Here is a 20,741-nt window from a genome sequence, read left to right as displayed (position 1 = left end):
TTATTGGAATGGTCAAAGTCAAAGCAGTTACAGTAGTAACCGTCTGGAGTTTGAAGTAATCCAAGCATTTAATGCAGGAACCCTTACACTTAATATAAGAACCGTTATACTCGCAAGTTAATTCAAGCAATTACTAATCTAGTATATGTACCCTGCTAATATAAGAAGTAAGGGGTACACTTAACACTCCAAATTTGTATTAAACATTATCAGCACTACAATCATCTAGTTCACTCTTAATTATTACGAATAACTTTTTAATGTTAAATCTCATTAAAGCTATCATTCTTTAAAAAAAAAATTGTATCTTCAAATATAATTCTATTATTTTCCTCGTTTCTTTTGTTAAATTAGATAATATCGAGCAACTATAAAACAATTGAAGAGGTGTGAAAATTCAGAGAAAAAAAATGTTCTGGCTTCTTGTTCGAATGATTAGTGACATATTGATACTAACTACCAAATGAATCTAAATTGTCACTAAGGAATCATTGTTGGTTTATTTAGTGACATTAATACTAAGTACCAAATGAATCTAAATTGTCACTAAGGAATCATTGTTGGTTTATTTAGTGACATATTAATACTAAGTACCAAATGAATCTAAATTGTCACCAAGGAATCATTGTTGATTGCAACAATCATTGTTGATTGCACAATGAATTTAATACAGCTGCACTACTTTTATTATTAATATTATTATTATTATATACTAATAAATTATATTAGAAAGATCATGTGTAACCAATTCAATTCAAAAGGTGTTAACAAGCACTGGACTCTTGATATTTTAATACAAGAATTATGCTCCACTTATTCTCTAATTTGGCAACTGCAGTCCGACACAATGACTAATCCCAAACACCTATTTTAGGTGGGACAGCTGACCTAGAGATTTAAGGCTGCTTCATTTTCAAAATCAAGAATTGAACCCTTAATCTTTAGTTAAGGATAGATGAGTCATTTCACTCAACCACACCCTCCAGGTCCAGGTTATACAACTGCACTGACCAAACACTTTGTGTGCCAGCCGGTTTGGATGCTGGAAGGTTCGAAAAGAACAGACAACAAACCTTGGGATTTTCCGTGCCCGTTTTGTTGCCATAGAACCTGCCATTTGTATTCCCATACGCATAGTTAACGTCGAGACTTAGTCCTTCTCGAACACTTCTCTGTGTCTTGTCTCTACCTTGGCCACATTCTTGTCCATACCTCTAAACCTCTTAAGCTCCCCTTACTTCCCCAACACAACGCCATTCACAGCTAGCTCCATCTCCAAATTAAAAGTTGATCGAGAATTGAACATGCCTAAAGAGGACTGCCTCAGCGACCATCCGACAACGTCGTCAACGGATGATGTTAAGGTTGAAGACGGCGGCGGCAATGGTGATGACGATGATCAAACACTTGCCAAGCTCCAACAGGCCTGTTCGGATCTCAAGAATCTGCTGAAAGCTTCGGCTAACATGAACGCCAGTTTAGGAGAGATGGACAAGAAGTTCGACGCCATGCGTGAAAATCTAATCATGGCGTCGAAGAGAGTGGCGCCTCTACAGTCTCTCTCCATTGCTAACAAAGCCTTGGACGCGAGAATAAACCGCGCCATCTCTCCATCCCTGGCGCTCCTCGACGGCTTCAAGCTCTCCGAGTCTCTGCAGCGCCGGCTTCTTGATTTGGCGGCGAAGATCTCCGGCGAGAAATCGGGCAAAAGGAGGCTGAGGAAGCTGATCAAGTACATGGAGTGCGTGGACGACCTAAACGAGGCGATCCGGTCCATTAGCCAAGAGTGCGAGCCGGCGATCCAGAAGTTGCAGGAAGTGGTGGAGTTTCTGAGCAGGACTAAAGCTACTGATCAGTACAGGACGCTCCGGCTGAGGGAGACTTTGGTTACCCTGAAAGCTCTCTGCGAGACGGAGGTGGATGCCATGAAGTTCGATGGATTGGTTGATGAAGCGTTGATCAATCTGCAGGATGAGTATGAGAGCTTGCTGCACAAGCTGAAGCACCAGAACATCACAGGAGTGATGCAACAGGATGATTATGGGGAGGAAGTTGACTTGGGAAGTGAACTGGAAATTCAAGTTCTCAGAAGAATTTCTGAGACCCTGGCTGCCAATGATTGCTTGGATATATGCATTGATATTTTTGTAAAGGTAAGAGTAATTAGATACATGTTAAAATGCGGACATGGCTTCCTGTGCGAACTGGAAATCAATCTGGTCAGCACTTTGTCCCTTAATTGGGTCAGTTCGGTGTGAACTTGAATTAGTCTGAACAGGCTTAAAGATGCCTCTTATAGTTAGGGTCTGCTCAGGACAAAGGTACCTCTTATAGTTAGGGTCTGCTCAGGACATCTCGTGGCCTGGTGCAGCTAGTGCAGATTGACATAAATGCACCACGTTCAGAAATGCACCAGATAAATGCAGCACAAAATGCACCACACACCCAAAAAAAATGCACCACACATAATGGTGTATTTCCAAACACTTTGTGGTGCATTTTCACATACCTAATGGTGAGCTACTGCACGGTGACACATGAAGTCCTGTTCGCATGAGAACTGATATTAAGGAAAAATTATATTTTTGGTCATCAGTTATACCCGTGGTTAACATCATAACTGTAGCTCTCCCAAATAGGAGTTGATGCATATAACTGTGCCACGGGTATAATTGAAGTTTCAAAAATGCAAAATTTCCCTTATATTAATTGCAAATTATCAGGAGAACATTCTTAAACTTGCTTTTGATTAACATTTTTTTTTTCTTTTTAACAGGTAAGATATAAAAGAGCAGCCAAGACACTGATGAGATTAAACCCTGATTACCTGAAAACTTATATTCCTGAAGACATTGATGAGATGGAGTGGGAGAGCCTGGAGATGGCAATAGGCCTTTGGACCCAACACTTTGAACTTGCTGTCAAAAATGTGTTTGTATCAGAAAAGAGACTGTGCAGCCAAGTTCTTGGAACCATTGTGGATGGAGCAATATGGGGAGAATGCTTTGTGAAGATTGCAGACAAGATAATGGCAGTCTTTTTCAGGTTTGGAGAAGGAGTAGCAAGAAGCAGGAAAGAACCCCAGAAGCTTTTCAAGCTGTTAGACATGTTTGAATCACTAGAGAATCTGAAACCACAACTCTCAGAGATTTTCGAAGGTGAACCTGGAGCAGGCATCTTTTTTAGATTCAGAGAGCTAGAAAAGCTTGTAGTCCACTCTTCTACCAAAGTTTTCTGGGAACTTGGCCTTCAGATTGAAGGAAGCCATGATGTTTTGCCTCCTCAAGATGGCTCGGTGCCAAAACTTGTTCGTTACGCGATTAACTACCTCAAATACCTTGCAACTGAAGCATACAGTGCAACAATGGCTAAAGTACTCAGAACTGAACAGATGTGGAAATCCGGGGCACTCTCGAAACCAGAAACAGATGAAAATCTACTGAGAGATGCAGTTTCCAATGTCATGGAAGCGATTCAGAGGAACGTTGAAACTAAGAAATCGAGTTACAAGGATAAAGTGCTTCCCCACATATTTGCCATGAACACTTACTGGTACATTTACATGAGGACTAGAAACTGTGAACTTGGGGTTTTATTAGGGGAGCAGTATATGAGAAAGAGGTACAAAGTTGTTGCAGAAGAGTCAGCTTATCAGTATCAGAAGCAAGCATGGGGGAGTCTAATCAAACTTCTGGAAACCGAAGAGCTGAAGAGAGTTAACAAGGAGGGGATAGGAGCAATGACAAGAGGAAGGATGGAAGCTTTCATGAAAAAATTTGAGGATATTTCACAGAGACATAAGAGCTCTTACAGAATCCCAGATTCAGATTTGAGAGAGCAAATCAGAGAGGCCACTGTGAACCTTGTTGTGCCTGCATATTCAGACTTTTTGAACAGTTTCTCATATCTTCTACAGGTGAAGGCCTACATGTCTCCTGAGTCTTTACAAAGACTGCTGGAACAGATCTTTGAGGATGACAATCAGATGGCAGGTGGCAGATCAAGGCGACGAGAATCTAGAGAGCGCTTTGAAGGAAAGAAATCATCATTTTCTGTTGAGCAATCTTATGAGAATCAAGAATTCTGATGACCCAAATCTCATATCAGGGTAGTACTATTAGACAACCACCATAGTGCATGCAATTGGTCAAAAAGCCAGAATCTTTATCCACTTTGTGGTTGTTTTATGGTATGAAATAATGTACAAGATGAACTTTGTATTTAGTGATTTGAGGTGAAAAAGATTTGATCTTTAAGGAGATTTGTGTTGTTTTGTCTTGACCCATAACCCATAATCCATAACACATGAGAATTGAACTTGAATCATCACACTTTGAACATCTCAATATAATCCCTTGATACAAAACAAGAAAGGCAAGGCAAAGTAAACAACCAATATGCATATGTAGATTATGATGATGGACAGGTACATTGAAGGAAATGCACACTGCAAAAACTCCACAATTTTAAATAATAAAGCATGACTCCATTTTTCAGGAGATGCAGATCGAAACAGGATTCGAATTAGGATTCTGCAGCAACCTCTGTGACCATAGGAGCTGAATTCTTCTCATTGTCTCCTCCCTCAAGCTGGCTCAAGTTTCCCTTCTCCTTGATGAGTTGAAGATGGTGGTGTTTGCAGTAGAGGCGGCCCTCGTGTGCAATATAGTTGGACGGGCTAATAACGCAGCCTCCATGGGTGCACTTGAAGCAGCTCTTATGGTAGGCACTCCCATTCACAGAAACCTATCAAGTTACCATTCCAACCAATCATGATTTGGGCATTTGATGTCGAAAACTCACTCAGGCATTCGATTTGGCTTTACCTTTTCGGTTGGGTACACCGTGTTCTTGCAGCCCACACATTTCTCCCTTGTCCCACCAAACATACTTGATGCTTTAGCCGCCAGTGGTTTCTGTTTCAAATGGAACATTAACCTATGAATAATGTCTTTTCACACCCATGATTCAATCAATGTCTTACCTCACTCAGGTCTGGTTTCTCTGGCTTCACAATCTTTGGTGTCCCTGAAGATATTTGTCCAGATAAATTTTTTTAACTCCAGATATTTATCAAGGTAAATTTTTTTTAAAGCTCTAGATATATATTCCTCTACCTTCAAAGCTTTTGTCCAGACTCCCAGTTCTCTTGAAGAGCTGATCAAAGTGAGGCCTGCAATACAGAACTCCCTCAAAGGAGTTGTAATTCCCAAGCTGCAAATTAAACAAACACATAAACAGTAAAAACCCATGGAACATGAAGATCCAACAACAAGAAAACTAAAGAACTGAATCAAAATTTTAAACCAAAAGTTGAAATTAAAGAGTGAACCTTGAGAGTGCCTTTGCAGTGGTGGCATCTGAAACAGGCTTTGTGGTAGACTCTATTATCTGCAGTTAACTTGTCCACCAGATACACAGTCTTGTCACAGGCCATGCACTTCTGTGTGGTTCCTGCGAACGACGCCATGATCGACTTTGAATCTCTCAAGAAAAATAGATATATAATTATGGTTGTCTGTAACTATATATATATCTCTCTCTCTTCTTCTCTTCTCTTCTGGTTTCTGCTCCAGAAATGAGGTATGGAAGATAAAGAGAGTGGGGAGATAAGGGAAGGAGGGAGAGAAACCAAATGCAGAAATATAACTAATCGAAAGAATGAAATGGACACATTCACAATTATTATCCCCAGCTTGAAAGCACCACCCTACCCATCTTAGACCTTTTCTTTTCATATATCTGCCTGCATTATTTTCATTTATTTTAAATAATTATTGATATATAATTATTAAAAAAAAAAAAAAAAAAAAAAAAACCATTTATTCCATTTTCTGGGAATAAAATATATTTCCCCAACTTGGAAAGAAAACTTTAAAAGTAAGAAACTTTGGTATGTAAGGGGGGAATCAAGAACACCTGTAAGAAGAAAGACTCATAATTGTTCCTTGCAAACTCACCAAAAGTGCACATGCGTTGTTACTTTCTTTTCACAAATTGAATTGATACCCTACTGATAGAGTTCTGTGTCATCATCACAATGGAATTGTAAAAAAAAAAGTAGAAATATAGCTAGGCATCTTAGATCGATATTCCTGGGATGTTTGAGGGACAACTAATTAACAGTGTTTTTCTTCATTAAAAATGTTTTTTAAAAAACATGGAATATAAAGTGGAGGACCATTTACAGTAATGTGCTGCTGCTGTATATGGTTTGCAGATCTAAATGCCAGTGAATCAAATTCAAAAGAAGTGGGGCATAAGGGAACATGCAAAACTGCACACAATGATGGTCAGAAAATAATCATAAACTCGAAAATTAGATTTCAAAATAATTTGAATATCGGGTTTTATGATATAGGCAGTTAACGGCTAGCCAATTCGTACGAAACAACGAAGATATAGCTAAGGAAAATTGGAAAAATATGATATTGCTTAGGTTGAAAAAAATTACAAACCTTCTTTTTGGATATTTATACAACTTAAACTACCAAGTAAAGTGATCGGACTAAATTTGAAAAGTAAATATCTAAATCAAGGATATTACTTACAAGTTGATCTTCAAAATTATAAGGGAAACAATTTTCTAAAATCGAACAAGGATCTCGAGTCTCGAATCAAAATAGACTAGGCCAGCCACTTGGGCGAGGGCGAGTGCTGGACCATCAATATTCAACTTATCAGTCACAAATTTAATAATTTGTCGTGTTATATGTGTCAATTTGTTTGAAAACAAAATTATTAAACTTGACTTATTTTGGATAAAATAAATAATTCTTTATCACCATTATTGACTGGATTACTAGGGCAAGTCACAATCTCACTATAGCAGTGATGAAACATGGATCTCTGTTTAAATGAGTTTTTATTGTTCCTGTCTGGGTACTAAACTACTAATCAAATTGAGAATAAGAAATTATGAAAAAGAAAATTTAAAAATCTTTGTTCTTTTAGAGAGTTGTTGAGAGCCCTTAATGATTCAACCATCAAATAGTTAGCTGGCAATCTATCTTGGACCACTATAATTAATATTAGTACCCACAATCGAAGGAGAAAAGTGTAATAACATAAAGTAGGTAGTTTGATTAGTGTGGGAATGAGAGAATTTTTGTGCTTTGTTCACTGTCCAGAGAAAATGTTGCAGAGGGAGAGAGATCAGAGTGCTTGCATTGAAAAGGAGTTGTGTAGTTATTGATTTACGGAAAAATCTGTAATTACTGTTGAATATCTGTTTTAAGTTAAACTTGTCTTTGCGATCTTAGTCGACAAAAGATCATAAGAAGGTAATTAGCATAAGTTGTCTATAGTTAATATGCTTAAACCAAATAGATTAATGGGCGAGTCAAACTTGAAACCTTGTGATTATAAGTTAACTGTTTGGCTATCTTAGCTGGGGGTTGTTTTGGGATTGTGTAGCTCTTGGTTGTCGTCTACTAGTTGAGAGAGGGTGTGAAGTTCCTTTTATAGTCCAATTGTGCATTGATTGATTTTAATTTTACAACTTCCCTTTCATTTGTTGGTCGCCATTTTCTAGTAATTATGTGATGGGCCACGATGTGGTCTAGTGCGGAGATTAATTCATTTGTGCTTTAATAGGTTGAGTAATTATGTGATGGTTGAGGTTTAATGCATTTATAATTGCTATCACTTCACTTAAAGTGTTGTCTCCTTGATGGAATACATCTACTATCTACTATATATATATATATATATATATATATATATATATACACTAATAAGAGCCCAAGAGAGTTAGGTCTATAATGGGTAAAAAAAATGGCGGTCACAGATTTTAATCAAATGAATGACTCAGATTAATTAAAAGATTGATCAGATTTAAATTTTACACTAAAATTTCCTAAAATACCCACACACCGTTACTAATTCCGTTAAAATTTTAAGAATTGCCGTTAGTTCACCGTTAACTTACTCATTGATTTCAATAAAAAAAAAAAAAAAAATCTTAGGTTCGAACCTCATCCCAATCAAAGTTGGCATAATTAGTACTCTATTTTACTCTTCTTAAATTATATAAATAATAATTTAGTAGTTACAACAAAAAATAATACATATGCATTTCTTTAATTTAGAATTATGTGTCCACAATGCCTTTATTCAAAAAAAAAAAATTATTCATTATCAATCAATTAAATAAGACATATAATTTTATTAGTTATATTGTCTTTATTTTTCTTCAATATAAAAATTCTTTATATTCAAATTTATTAATTGATTATATTCGCTACATTATCCTTATAATGTCTTTATTCAGTGAATTTTTTTTTATTAATTATCAATAAATTAATTAAAAGAAATATTTTTATTAGTTATATTGTCTTTATTTTTCTCAAATGTAAAAATTTTTACATTCAAATTCATCAATTGATTATATTCACTACATTATCTATTATCTTTTTTTGTGCACTATTTTTCTAATTAAATATCAAAGTTATAATACAAAATAATGCTATATATATTTATTTACCAAGTATTTTATTAATACCATGAAAAAATTAAAAAAATATAATTAATAAAGTCAACCATATTAACTACTTGAGAGATTTTTTGACAACGAGAGTATTCAAATCACACAACAAATTGAAGTGAGAACTACCTCGCAATGTTCTTGTTTGACAATCAGCAGTTAGCGGTTAACGTTAGCGGATTATACTAGCGGATTTGACCAACGAATTTATTTAATTATTAACATTGGGTAGAAAAAATGACGGCCAAATTATTAAATCAAATGAATGGTTCATATTGTTCAGGTTTTAATTTTTTCTTTTAAGATTTTCTAATTTATCCTTAATTATATGATTATCTATTTAACTTTTCCGATAATTCACCGTTAGTCTAATTCTAATATTAAAGTCTAATATAGAATTATAACTACACCATTAATCTAATTCTAATATTAAAGTCTTAATAGAACTTAACCACAAATCCTAATGTCGGAATCTCCTCAAACAATATTAGTATATATTTAATATTTTATGTCCTAATTTTTATTTGTTCTCCCTTATGTTCCGTATTTGGTTTCAACCATACCTATACAATTATTTTATTGACAATTATAATCAATCTTGACTATATTATCTTGCATTTGTAAACTTAGAATTACCTATTTAACCCGCACGGGCTTAGCTCAATGGTTTAGTGGGTAGTATTTAGGAGAAGAGACGAAGGTTTGAACCTCGGCGGCGGCAGTGCGGGAATTATGTCACAAGTGGGCAGATTCCTTGTGCGTATCAGCATTTGGCCCTGTCTGCTGAATCATTGAGTCACCATGATTTACAACTTCCCACAATGCTCTGTCGGGTCGGAGTGTGGGGCCCTTGGGGTTGGGGACTCAACCTTTGGGAGAAGAATTACTTATTTAAATACGCAAATTCAACATTCAATTATCTATGCATGAACAATTTCAATATAATCCTGTCTTAATATACTTTAAAGTACTTATTTTAAAAAAAAAAAGCATTGGGCATTATCCATCGCGCAATGCGCGTAAAAAACTAGTATATACTAATAAGAGCTCAAGAGAGTTAGGCCTATAATGGGTAGAAAAAATGGCGGTCAAATTTTTTAATCAAATGAATGGCTCAGATTTTAATTTTTCCTTAAGATTTCCTAATTTATCCTTAATGAATATGATTATCCGTTAACTTTTCCGTTAAATATTATTTTTTCCATTAACTTCTGTTAGTTCACCGTTAACTTACTCATTGATTTCAATAAGAAAGGTCTTAGGTTCGAACCTCATCCAAATCAAAGTTGGCATAATTAGTACTCTATTTTACTCTTATTAATTTAAAATAATAATTTAGTAGCTACAAAAAAAAAAAAATACATATGCATTTCTTTAATTTAGAATTATGTGTCTACAATGTCTTTATTAAAAAAAAATTAATTATCAATAAATTAAATAAGAGAAATAATTGCATTAGTTATATTGTCTTTATTTTTCTCAAATATCAAAATTCTTTACATTCAAATTCTTCAATTGATTATATTGCTATATTGTCCCTACAATGTCTTTATTAAAAAAAGTATTCATTATCAATGAATTAATTAAGAAAAATAATTTTATTAGTTATATTGTCTTTATATTTTTCCAATGTAAAAATTCTTTACATTCAAATTCATCAATTGATTATATTCACTACATTGTCTATTCTCTTTTTTGTGCATTATTTTTTAATTAAATATCAAAGTTAAAATACAAAATAATGCTATATATTTATTTACCAAGTATTTTATTAATACCATGAAAAAATTTTAAAAATAATAATTAATAAAGCCAATCATATTAACTACTTGAGGAATTTGTTGACAAAAAGAGTATTCAAATCACACAACAAATTGAAGTGAGAATTACCTCGCATTGTCCTGGTTTGACAATCAGCAATTAGCGATTAGCGTTAGCAGATTATGGCCTTGTTTAGCAATTAGCGGTTAGCAAATAGCGGATTATATTAGCAGGTTTGACCAGTAGATTGTATCAGCGGTTTGTAAAAAGATGTTAGGTAAAATTAGCTGTTTAGATTAGCGGTTAACATGTAAAATGACCAAAAGAGTATAATAATAATAATAATAATAATAATAATAATAATAATAATAATAATAATAATAATAATAATAATAATAATTTTTGAAATAATAATAATAATAAGAAAAAAAAAAAAAACAAAAATGATGTAGGATAAAAATCCCACATCGAAAGTTTTAGAAAATAAAAGGCATTGAGCTCCCTTATAAAAGGGAGCTCAACGCCAATTAGTTTCTCTTGTCCATCCCACATCGGATGGGCAAGAGAAGAGAAGTCTGAGGCTTCTTTATTTAAAGTACGGATTAGTGTAATTATTTTTTTTAAATTTTTTTTTATAAAATAGAAATAAAAATGGAGGGTGTTTTTTGGGAAGAACTTTCCTTTCCCAAAACTCCAACCCCAAATGTTGCTCCGCGTTTAGGATTTCAGCGGTTTGGAGCAAACCGCTGCTCCAAATCGTTGAGTAACCAAACATGGTTTTTGGCGTTTTGACTGAAGTCAAAACGTCAAAATGGTGGATTCGCTATTAACCAAACAAGGTCTATATTAGCGGATTTGACTAGCGAATTATATCAACGGTTGATAAAAAGATATTTGAAAAAATTAAAAAAATATAATTAAGCCAATCATATTAACTATTTGGGCGATTTATTGACAAAAAGAGTATTCAAATTACACAACAAATTGAAGTGTCCTTGTTTGACAATCAGCAGTTAGCTCTTCAATATTAGTATATATTTAATATTTTATATCCTAATTTTTATTTGCTCTCCCTTATGTCCCGTATTTGATTTCAACCATATCTATACAATTATTTTATTGACAATTATAATCAATATTGACTATATTATCTTGCATTTGTAAACTTAGAATTGCCTATTTAAATACACAAATTTAACATTCAATTATCTATGCATGAACAATTTGAATATAATCTTGTCTTGATATACCTTAAAGTACTTATTTAAAAAAAAAAAAAAAAACATTGGACATTATCTCAATCGCGCAATGCGCGTAAAAAACTAGTCATATAATAAGAGCCTAACTCATCTACCATCCAATCCGTTCTATACTTTCTTCACCCTACTCTTACCCTCAGCCCGTCGTTAGTGAATGGTTTTCAAACTCATTCAACTTCACCGAATATAGATACTCACTACTTTTTTTTATCTTATTATTTTTTTAAAAAATAATAATATTTAATTTATTTCACAAGGCATATTAAAATATAAAATAATAAAAATATTCAAATATAACAACTAATTTTTTTTCAAATAAACTTATATATTAGAACTAAAAAGGTAAAATTTTAACATGAGTTATAGTTGTAGATTTTTATAAATAATTATTAGTTTTTATTTTACTATAAATTACACACATTATATATATGTGTGTGCGCGCATTATATATGTGTGTGTTGGGGGAGGGGGGTGGTGTATTTAAAGTTCACATCCAACTCGACCTATTGCTAGTTTATTTTTTTAATTCACCTATTATTACCTAAAAAAATTTCAATACGTGCGAGATGGACTTGTTGGATATCTATAGGTCAAATTAAAATTGTTGTCCCTAAATACACATTTTTCACAGTCCAAATCTGATAATTTATATATGATGGCATAAGCATGCTAAAAATATTAAATGTTATTAATCACACCACGCATAGAGCTGCCATTGCAACACCTTAGGCAAGGCATCATGATTACTCTAATAACTCCTCGCATTTTAAGACTAAATGGATATAAATAATAAGTTTTCACATTATACTCGGATTTAGACTCTTTCAGTTCGTATTTTTAGTTTACTATTTTAGCTGTGAATAATTATATTTGGAGGTCAATTGAACACTTAAATTAATAATATTACAAACGAGTTAATTCCTACAATAGTCCTCCGACTATAACGATTTTTCAGAATTAATCCTTGACTTTTAATTTGGACAAAAAAGACATTTGACTTTCTAAACCGTTCCATTAAAGGTCCTTCCGTCTAATAAACGTTTGTTGGACGTCAGTGTAGGGGGTAATTCTGTATTTTGAGTATATTGCTTTCTTCTTCCTAGTATATCAGTACACTTGGCGTTGCCTGGCTTATTTGACGCAACGAAGCACGAAGAACTCCACTTGGAGAACAATCGCGATCCCGATCCAGCCTCGTCTATGGCAGTTCCGGCGGCCGTCCAGGCTGGCGATGGCCTCTCTCAACCTCTCAGAGACGTCGTGGAGGCTCTGCGAAGTAGGGGGTTCCGAGTCGTCCGTCGCATGTGGAGTCTTTTCCGGCGATGGAGGCTGTGCATGGCCAATCGGAGGGGGGCAACGGAGAGGGGAGTGCATCGCGATCCTTTCCCCCCAATCAATTTGACGATCGCCAACCTCCTGAAATTCTGGGGTCCGAGGGGTCGCCGAGGGAATTCCGGCAGGTTGCGGAGTCTGACGTTGTTCGGGATGGTGAGGGGAGTCGTCGTAGCGGCCTTACAAATGACGAAGGGGGATGGTCTGTGGGACTTGTTGTCAGCCGATTACTTCTCCGGCCAGGATGCACATTGACAGCCTTCGGTTGAGATTGATGGAGGCACGCCGATGGTGGCCGCTGCGGGTGGAACATTTGTGGGCCGGCTGGCGAGAGTTGGTGGTGGTGGGGATGCGATCTAGGAGCTGAGCCACTGCCCACACTCGTGGCTCAGAGTTCGCAGTTTGTGAGGAACCAAGTATTTGATGGTTGAATTTCATTTGCCTCATCATCATCAACTTCTACTGTTGATTATGTTCAACAACTTTGCTGCGCTTTCTGCTACTTCTTGCATGGTCAGATGGAGTTCATGTGAAATTTGTTCTTCATACTCTGTATCAATTGTTGTTTCAAATCTGTCATTGCAGCACCTCCACCATTGGATTCCTTGTGCAGAGATAGTTGCAAAAAAGAAAGCTTTTCCAATAAATTAGATTTGATTCCCGCTTCGTCTTTATCTTTATCATGAAGAGACTCCACTGATATTATGTACTCCATCTAATCAATTGTTTTCCTGAGTGAAGTTAAAGCATCACAAGTCACCTCCCTCCCTCACTTTCTCATGTTCTTTTTCTCTGTTGATAATCTGGAAAAACTCAGCCGCAATTTTGGCTACTTTTTGCAAGGTTTGATGGATCTTCTAGGAATTAGATTCTTCTTTGGAGGTGTGTTTGGCTAGAAGGAAGTTGCTTAGTTGTATTTCTAGGTCATGTTCAGCTTTGAGTGCGAAGATTATGATTTTGGTTACCAATTTTTTGATAGCACCACCAGAAATGGAATTCCCCTGTAATAAGCAGAGTCTCGCATAGAAGAAAGCTTTCATAAGACAACAGCTTTGTTGCATATTACACACTGAAATTATATGCAAGCAAGAGTCTCACAAGTGCTGGCTGGCCAATTGTTTTCTCTGTGTCAAATAAGCTAGGCTATGAGGAAAATGAGGAATTTCTCTGCGTCAAATAAGCTAGGATAGGAGGAAAATGGGGAAGAAGAAAGCAAGTTAAAGAAAAGACTAATTTGCCCCTAAAACTAACGGTTAAGAGATGGATGGATAACGGAAGGACCATTAGTGGAACAAATTAGAAAATTGAGTGTCTTTTTCGTTCAAATTAAAAGTCAAGGATCAATTTTGAAAAATCGTAATAGTCGGGGGACCATTGCTGGAATTAATTCTATTACAAACTATACACAATATAATCACATATTATTGGATGTAAATCATGGTGATTCAACTGAACATGAACCATAGAGAGGCTAGACCGGTGCTCACATCCGCTGGTGAGACTCAATCTCTGGTCATTCTTCCAAAGTTTCACCTCTATGACCAGTTGAGCTACCCATGCGGGCATCATTATTTAATACATGAATTGACTAATAAAGTCTTTAGTCAAATTTGCCTCCTTTCTCGTGTGACTTAGGTTTATTGGGCTGCTTTGTTTTGTTATGCATTGATGAATTTGGGCTCGCTGCCTTTCCCCAACACTGAACTTATAAAATTGTTGGGGGGAGTATTTGGAAAATCCAGTGAGAATAAAGTGTGATTAACTAGTCAACTATCATGAAGTGTCATGATACTTCTGTGTTGTTATTTTAAATGGGTGGTTATAAGATCAAATTTCAGTGGTAGGACATTATAGGTGAGATACTATCTTATAAAGAATTATGAATATTTCAAAAAGAGTGAATTCCATTTTTTGTCTTACTGTTATAGGGGCATTTCCAATTTTAGTCCACCTTAATTTTTTTTGCCACTTTATAACCACTATTATTGAATGTGTTCCACTTTTAGTCCCACCGTTAGTATTTCCATCAAGAGGCCGTGTAATCTAGGGGTATTTTGACATTTCTTCTCATCCAAGACTATGTTTGACTAAAGAAATGAGAACATTAAACCTAAAACCTAAGAAACCTCGCCGGCCCATGTTGGAACGAACGAAACGATGTAGCCACTACAAGAAAAATGCACATAGACAACGGTTAAAAACCGTTGTCGTAGGGGTAAAACTTCTGTTGTTGAAGCCGGTGTTGTTGTAGGTCACGCGCATAGACAACGGTTTTTAACCGTTGTCTTTTCTAGAAACGACAACGGTTTTTCAACCGTTGTCTATTAAGTGTTGTTGAAACCGGTGTTGTTAAAAGTCACGCACATAGACAACGGTTTTAAACCGTTGTCTTTTCAAGAAACGACAACGGTTTTCTAACCGTTGTCTATTAAGTGTTGTTGAAACCGGTGTTGTTAAAAGTCACGCACATAGACAACGGTTAAAAACCGTTGTCTTTTCCTGAAACGACAACGGTTTTCGAACCGTTGTTTATTAAGTGTTGTTGAAACCGGTGTTGTTAAAAGTCACGCACATAGACAACGGTTAAAAACCGTTGTCTTTTCTTGAAACGACAACGGTTTTCGAACCGTTGTCTATTAAGTGTTGTTGAAACCGGTGTTGTTAAAAGTCACGCACATAGACAACGGTTAAAAACCGTTGTCTTTTCTTGAAACGACAACGGTTTTCGAACCGTTGTCTATTAAGTGTTGTTGAAACCGGTGTTGTTAAAAGTCACACACATAGACAACGGTTATAAACCGTTGTCTTTTCTATCAACGACAACGGTTTTTGACCCGTTGTCTATTCAATGTTGTTGAAACCAGTGTTGTTAAAAGTGATGCACATAGACAACGGTTTTTTAACTGTTGTCTATTGTGTGTTGTTGAAATTGCTGTTGTTAAAAGTCACGCCCATAAACTGTTGTCTTTCGTAGAAAAGACAACAGTTTCAAACTGTTCTCTATTGTAAAATAGACAACGATTTTTAACCGTTGTCTCAACGGTTTTTAACCTGCTTAAATTTTAATCATATACCAAAAAACAATTTATCCATTCACCATGGCCAAGTGTAGTTACATAATTTTGCACAAGCTAAGGTTCAACATAACAAGTGTAAATACTTCCATGACCAATTCTCATCGAATCAAATATCATCCAAGTCATAATAATACAAAAAACAATTCGACGAAGTCGTACTACAACAAACAATTCCACGAAGTCTAAAAGATCACAACGTTCTAATGATCAAATCATACCTACTGTATATAACTTATACAATATCGGCCCATTCAGAACGCACCAGATCAATAACCGCTTTGTCATATTCAACTTGTTGGAACTACATGTAAAAAGTGAGTAAATAAATTAGTAATTGCAATGAAATTCGAAATAAGTTAGGAGTAATTTTCAAGAACCACTATATGGTAATAGAGTTTTAGCAGTTCTAAAGGCAAGAGCTTTTGTATTTTCTCTAATCTCTCCACTTTAAACTTTGTGAATAAAAGGATCAAATTAAAAACTAAAAAGCATTCATTCAATAAACATCAACAATAAATGGAGTACTCAAAATTATACTGGCAACAAGAATCTCAAATGCATCATATTTCCACTTTGAAACATTGAAATCAAAATAATTTTAAACACGAATTAGAAATGGAATTATTACCAGTGCTTGAACAGAATCTTTATCATCAATGTCCGACATGTTCTCAATTAAAGTCTTCAGGTAAGCCATGACATAGAAACCGCATTGGTTACTATCCGGCTGACGAGGAGCCTACAAATGTTAAATAAGATTTGCATGTGCATTACAATTTAACATATACAAACACTTATATGTAATTAGTTACAAATATTAAATTACCTTGACAATTTCCCAAGCAGTTTTACTTCGTCCTTTCTTTCCATTCCCAGAGGCCGCATGAACCATTTTAATAGCCCTTCAAATATATTGTTGATTATTCATATTATGTAATAATCATACTGATATAAATCGAAAGAAATAACAAAAAAAAAACTTACATTTCTACAACATGTTTCCAATCATCATCGCGAATGCGATGACTAAGAGGGTCCCACAAATAAACAATATCCTTACTGACGTTGATAACTGTCAGAATCCAATGGAAACTATACAGAAACACAAAATTATATTACATCAATAGAAAATAATATGCAATGGAAATTATAATTGTAACCATTCTTACCCTACATTACATGGCACCAAAAGTGATGCACTACTTGGATTGTCAATCAGTCTGTCTGCTAAAGCTCGTGCCCTACTTTCCAACTGTTTGTCTAGGAAATTTTTTCTGTTCTTGTCGTTGGCACATGACCTACATGACATGGCTGCATAAATCTGAATTTTTCAAGCTTGTTCTCTTCCATCATCTTTTTATACAAATACCTAACATTGGAATGGAAACTGAATTAGAATAACAAAGCATAGAAGTGATAAGTATATATAATTGACTCGAAATATATATTAAATCATACCATATGTACACAGCAATACATGTGTACGATATTGGCATCAATTGACAAAACGGAGTTACATCTTCGTCGTGCACATATAGAGTACATTCTTCCCCGAAGACATTTTCATCTAGCACTATTTTTAAACTCTCTCCATTCCCAAGTGCACGCTTGTAATAACAGTATAGTAGCCATTATGACTTAGGCATACTTGAGGAGTTCAACTCAAGCTTTTTGACTTCCTTGCTCGGTTTCTTCTTACATTGTTTCTAATTTGCAAAATATACACATATTAGCTAAATAAATAAATATACTAACAAAGGCATGTGAATTTTATGCATACACAAATTAACATCTCCTACAGTTTATATGAAAAATGCAAAACATTTGAAAATTGAGAGGATGAAGCAAATCTGCAAAACATTTGACAGAGGCACCAATACGTAGACAGTAATTTTTGCCTAAGAAACTAAGTAAAATGTAAACTTCAGTAAAGAGTGAATATTTACCTCCAAGACATCTTCTTTGTCAATAAACTGCAGCTCATCATCATCATCTTCGAAATCCAATTTTTGTTTCATAAAACCAATTTCTTCTTCACTCAGCTTCATCGCACCCTTTGCATCCTTTGCAGTACAACTCCCTTTTTCTTCAATCGGAGATGATTTAAAGGCAACATTTTGAAGGACCAAATTTTCTAACTTTGCAACTCTGTCTTCTACTGTTGCTTGTCGTCTTAGAAGGACATTTTTCTCATGGTTAGGAAGCATCCCTTTACCCAATCTGAAATATGTTGAGGGATTGACATGTCCACCTATAGCCCTCACCCGACCTCCATTCTCCTTAGATTCAAGAGCCTGTGTCAGGATGTCCTCATTTGGTCCTTGAAGTTGCAACAAACCATCTTGCTTTTGCTGAATATATTCATCCTGTAATTCATGACAAATGACCATGATAACCACAATCTTTCGAAATACATAAAGAGGATAGTACCAGTAAATTAAAGGTTTTGCTTACAATCTTTGTAAATTTTTTCTTCAAAACATCTCCTTCTATTTCTCCTTGCTTACTAGTTCTCCCTTTCTTCCAAAGTATAGCTCTATTCACTTCGTCATCATCACACAATTCTGTTGACTACAGCCAAGAAGATTTATCAATGTCAAACTAAGGGTTAAAAAGAGTTTAAGTTATTAGTGAAAGTGAATAGAGATAAATACTTACAATTTCACTAGCAAGACGCGCATATCCTTTACGAGCAAGCCTATGTGGATAAAGGTTTTGCTTTCTTCGTACCTTTTGCTGCTCGCTTAGTTTCTAAGACAAACATGATCAAAACTTGACATTATATTTCTGCCATAGCACCATACATTATATTTCTAAGACAAAGATGATGCTTCATGCTTGAAAGGTGAAAACAGACATGATAAAAACAGAAATGAGGAAAAGGGGGAACACTTCATCTTTTTTGATTTCTTAACTGAACTCATTAATTGGTAATATTACACTAAATCTTAATTGTTATACGGTTGGGAACAACCTGAATACATAAATGCTAGACTAAGAAGAATCCTACCTGTTTTAATACGTATTTTGAAACAATAAGTTGTTACAAAAAAGCTAATTAATCAAACACTTATATTAGTTATTTAACCAAATCAAATAAGTCAAAATAAATTAAAAAGCTACCTATTTTACCAAACATGATCAACTCTGAATTGAATTAAATTCTTTAATTTACCTAATCAAAAGAGACTTTCAAGTGAATGTTTACAGGAATTATGTACACTCTATAAAAGGGCATATTTGTTACTTAAAATTGAGGGCACTACTGATCGGTTTTATTAATTTTGATAAAATAAAATATACAAATATATTCAAATTACAATTATAGTATTTTACCACAAAGTATAAACTTCTCAACTTTATATATATATTCTAATTGAATATGCCTCATAAGCAGCATTTACCATATCTATAGGGTTTTCATCAACAAGCTTATGCTCTTCTCCCCTAATTAGACCGCCATCATCTATTGAGTTGTTTAACGTAGCCTTCTCCCCGTGCCATATCCATGACACATACGTTCCATCCATTCCATTACGGTACAAGTGTGCCCTTATAGTATCAAGAGGTTGCTTCCTTAGGTTGCCACATATTGCACATGGGCATGATATTGAATTAGGATCAACGGCATTTTTTTTAGCAAATTGTAAAAAAGATTCTACTCCAACCTCATATTCATAACATAATCTATCTTTTGACATCCATTCTTTGTCCATTGTTTATTTATACACCAATGCTACAAAACAGTCAAGTGACAAGAAAAATAAATTCATATCGCTTAAAAATAATCAAGTAACAACACAAATAAGTATGTATACCAATTTGCCCTAGTTTGGGTAAGACTTTCCATGTTGAGTGCTAATCTTTTGAATATTGAGACTTTGAGACAAGTATGTATGCCAATTGGAAAGTTCCTTAACTCAGATTATGGGACTCTGAATTTCACAAGGCCAAGATATGCTTAGAGTTAAGGTAGAGATTGACTTGTTAAAAAGTATCAATCATAACCTTAATGTGGCAGTTACCTCAGAACAAATTAAGCAATATAATTTTGTAAAAAACTAAGATTTCCTAGTGCCAATATCACATAGAATAGTTTGATCACCTCAACCTCAATAATAAACATGCCATGACAAACTCTAACCATTAAAAAAGATAACTGACCTATTGGAGCACTGGGTAACTGTCCGTCCTTCAAGGGAAGCAGCAACAACCTGCCAATTACTCTCACCAAAAACTTCCACAGCAGCTCTCACTTTATTATCCTCCTCCTCAGTCTTCCTAGTTCAACCATCTGCAGAATGTTAAAAACTAATTACATCAATTTCTATTACTCAAACAGTCAACAGAAGGATCAAATACTACAAGCTTCCTCAATTATGTACAAGGATGAGTGTTGAAGTTGACAAGTCCTGGCAAGAAAATCTACCATATCCAATGACTACCATGAAGCAAAAAATTAAAAACAAATAAAAATTAATTACATGAGAAGGAAGAGGTGCTCTGCAGATAAGGACTTTGTTCTGCACTCCCACTGCTTTTATGTGGCTATATCTCAACAGATTTAAGGTTGTGATCAACAGATTTAAGGTTTGCTTTCTCAAACTGCAACTTGTTTTCCTCCTACTCTATTCCCATCTTTTATATCAACCATGTCCAATCCAATCAATGAACTAACAGATATTACATGTCTATGAAGAGTGTACTAGTAACAAAGGGCTTGAAACATCAGGTCAAATATTCAGATTCAGGCGAGTGATACTGGATTTCATATTGCAAGTTTTGAGTAAAACAATTGTCCAGATCGGGATATCTTAGAACCTGAAC

The 20,741-nt window shown here is 34.9% G+C and overlaps 2 protein-coding genes and 1 pseudogene across 3 annotated transcripts; 1 reads left to right on the top strand and 2 right to left on the bottom strand.

The window, feature by feature from the left end:
• The first annotated feature begins 1,079 nt into the window (after positions 1–1,079).
• On the top strand, positions 1,080–16,450 carry LOC109170622 (exocyst complex component EXO70B1-like). Of its 2 annotated transcripts, XM_019319817.1 has the most exons (4): positions 1,080–2,153; positions 2,777–4,109; positions 13,737–13,743; positions 16,440–16,450. In XM_019319817.1, exons 1-2 carry the CDS (start codon positions 1,305–1,307, stop codon positions 4,085–4,087), a joined length of 2,160 nt encoding a protein of 719 aa, XP_019175362.1. In that variant the 5' UTR covers positions 1,080–1,304; the 3' UTR covers positions 4,088–4,109; positions 13,737–13,743; positions 16,440–16,450. The 2 variants fall into 2 exon arrangements, with proteins under 2 accessions (XP_019175362.1, XP_019175361.1); XM_019319816.1 differs by lacking the exons at positions 13,737–13,743; positions 16,440–16,450 and having other exon boundaries at positions 2,777–4,227.
• LOC109170623 (LIM domain-containing protein WLIM1-like) lies at positions 4,313–5,649 on the bottom strand. Its single transcript, XM_019319818.1, has 5 exons — positions 5,333–5,649; positions 5,118–5,214; positions 4,985–5,028; positions 4,827–4,916; positions 4,313–4,746 (listed from the first exon to the last, which is right to left on the bottom strand). The coding sequence occupies exons 1-5, from the start codon at positions 5,468–5,470 to the stop codon at positions 4,525–4,527; spliced, it is 591 nt and encodes a 196-aa protein (XP_019175363.1). The 5' UTR covers positions 5,471–5,649; the 3' UTR covers positions 4,313–4,524.
• On the bottom strand, positions 13,352–20,568 carry LOC109169794 (annotated as a pseudogene).
• Positions 20,569–20,741: the final 173 nt, after the last annotated feature.

Source organism: Ipomoea nil, unplaced genomic scaffold (genome assembly GCF_001879475.1).
Source record: "Ipomoea nil cultivar Tokyo-kokei standard unplaced genomic scaffold, Asagao_1.1 scaffold3321, whole genome shotgun sequence".
Lineage (NCBI taxonomy): Eukaryota > Viridiplantae > Streptophyta > Magnoliopsida > Solanales > Convolvulaceae > Ipomoea > Ipomoea nil.
Note: the sequence above shows the minus strand (reverse complement) of the source record. Positions and strands in the feature narration are given on the sequence as shown.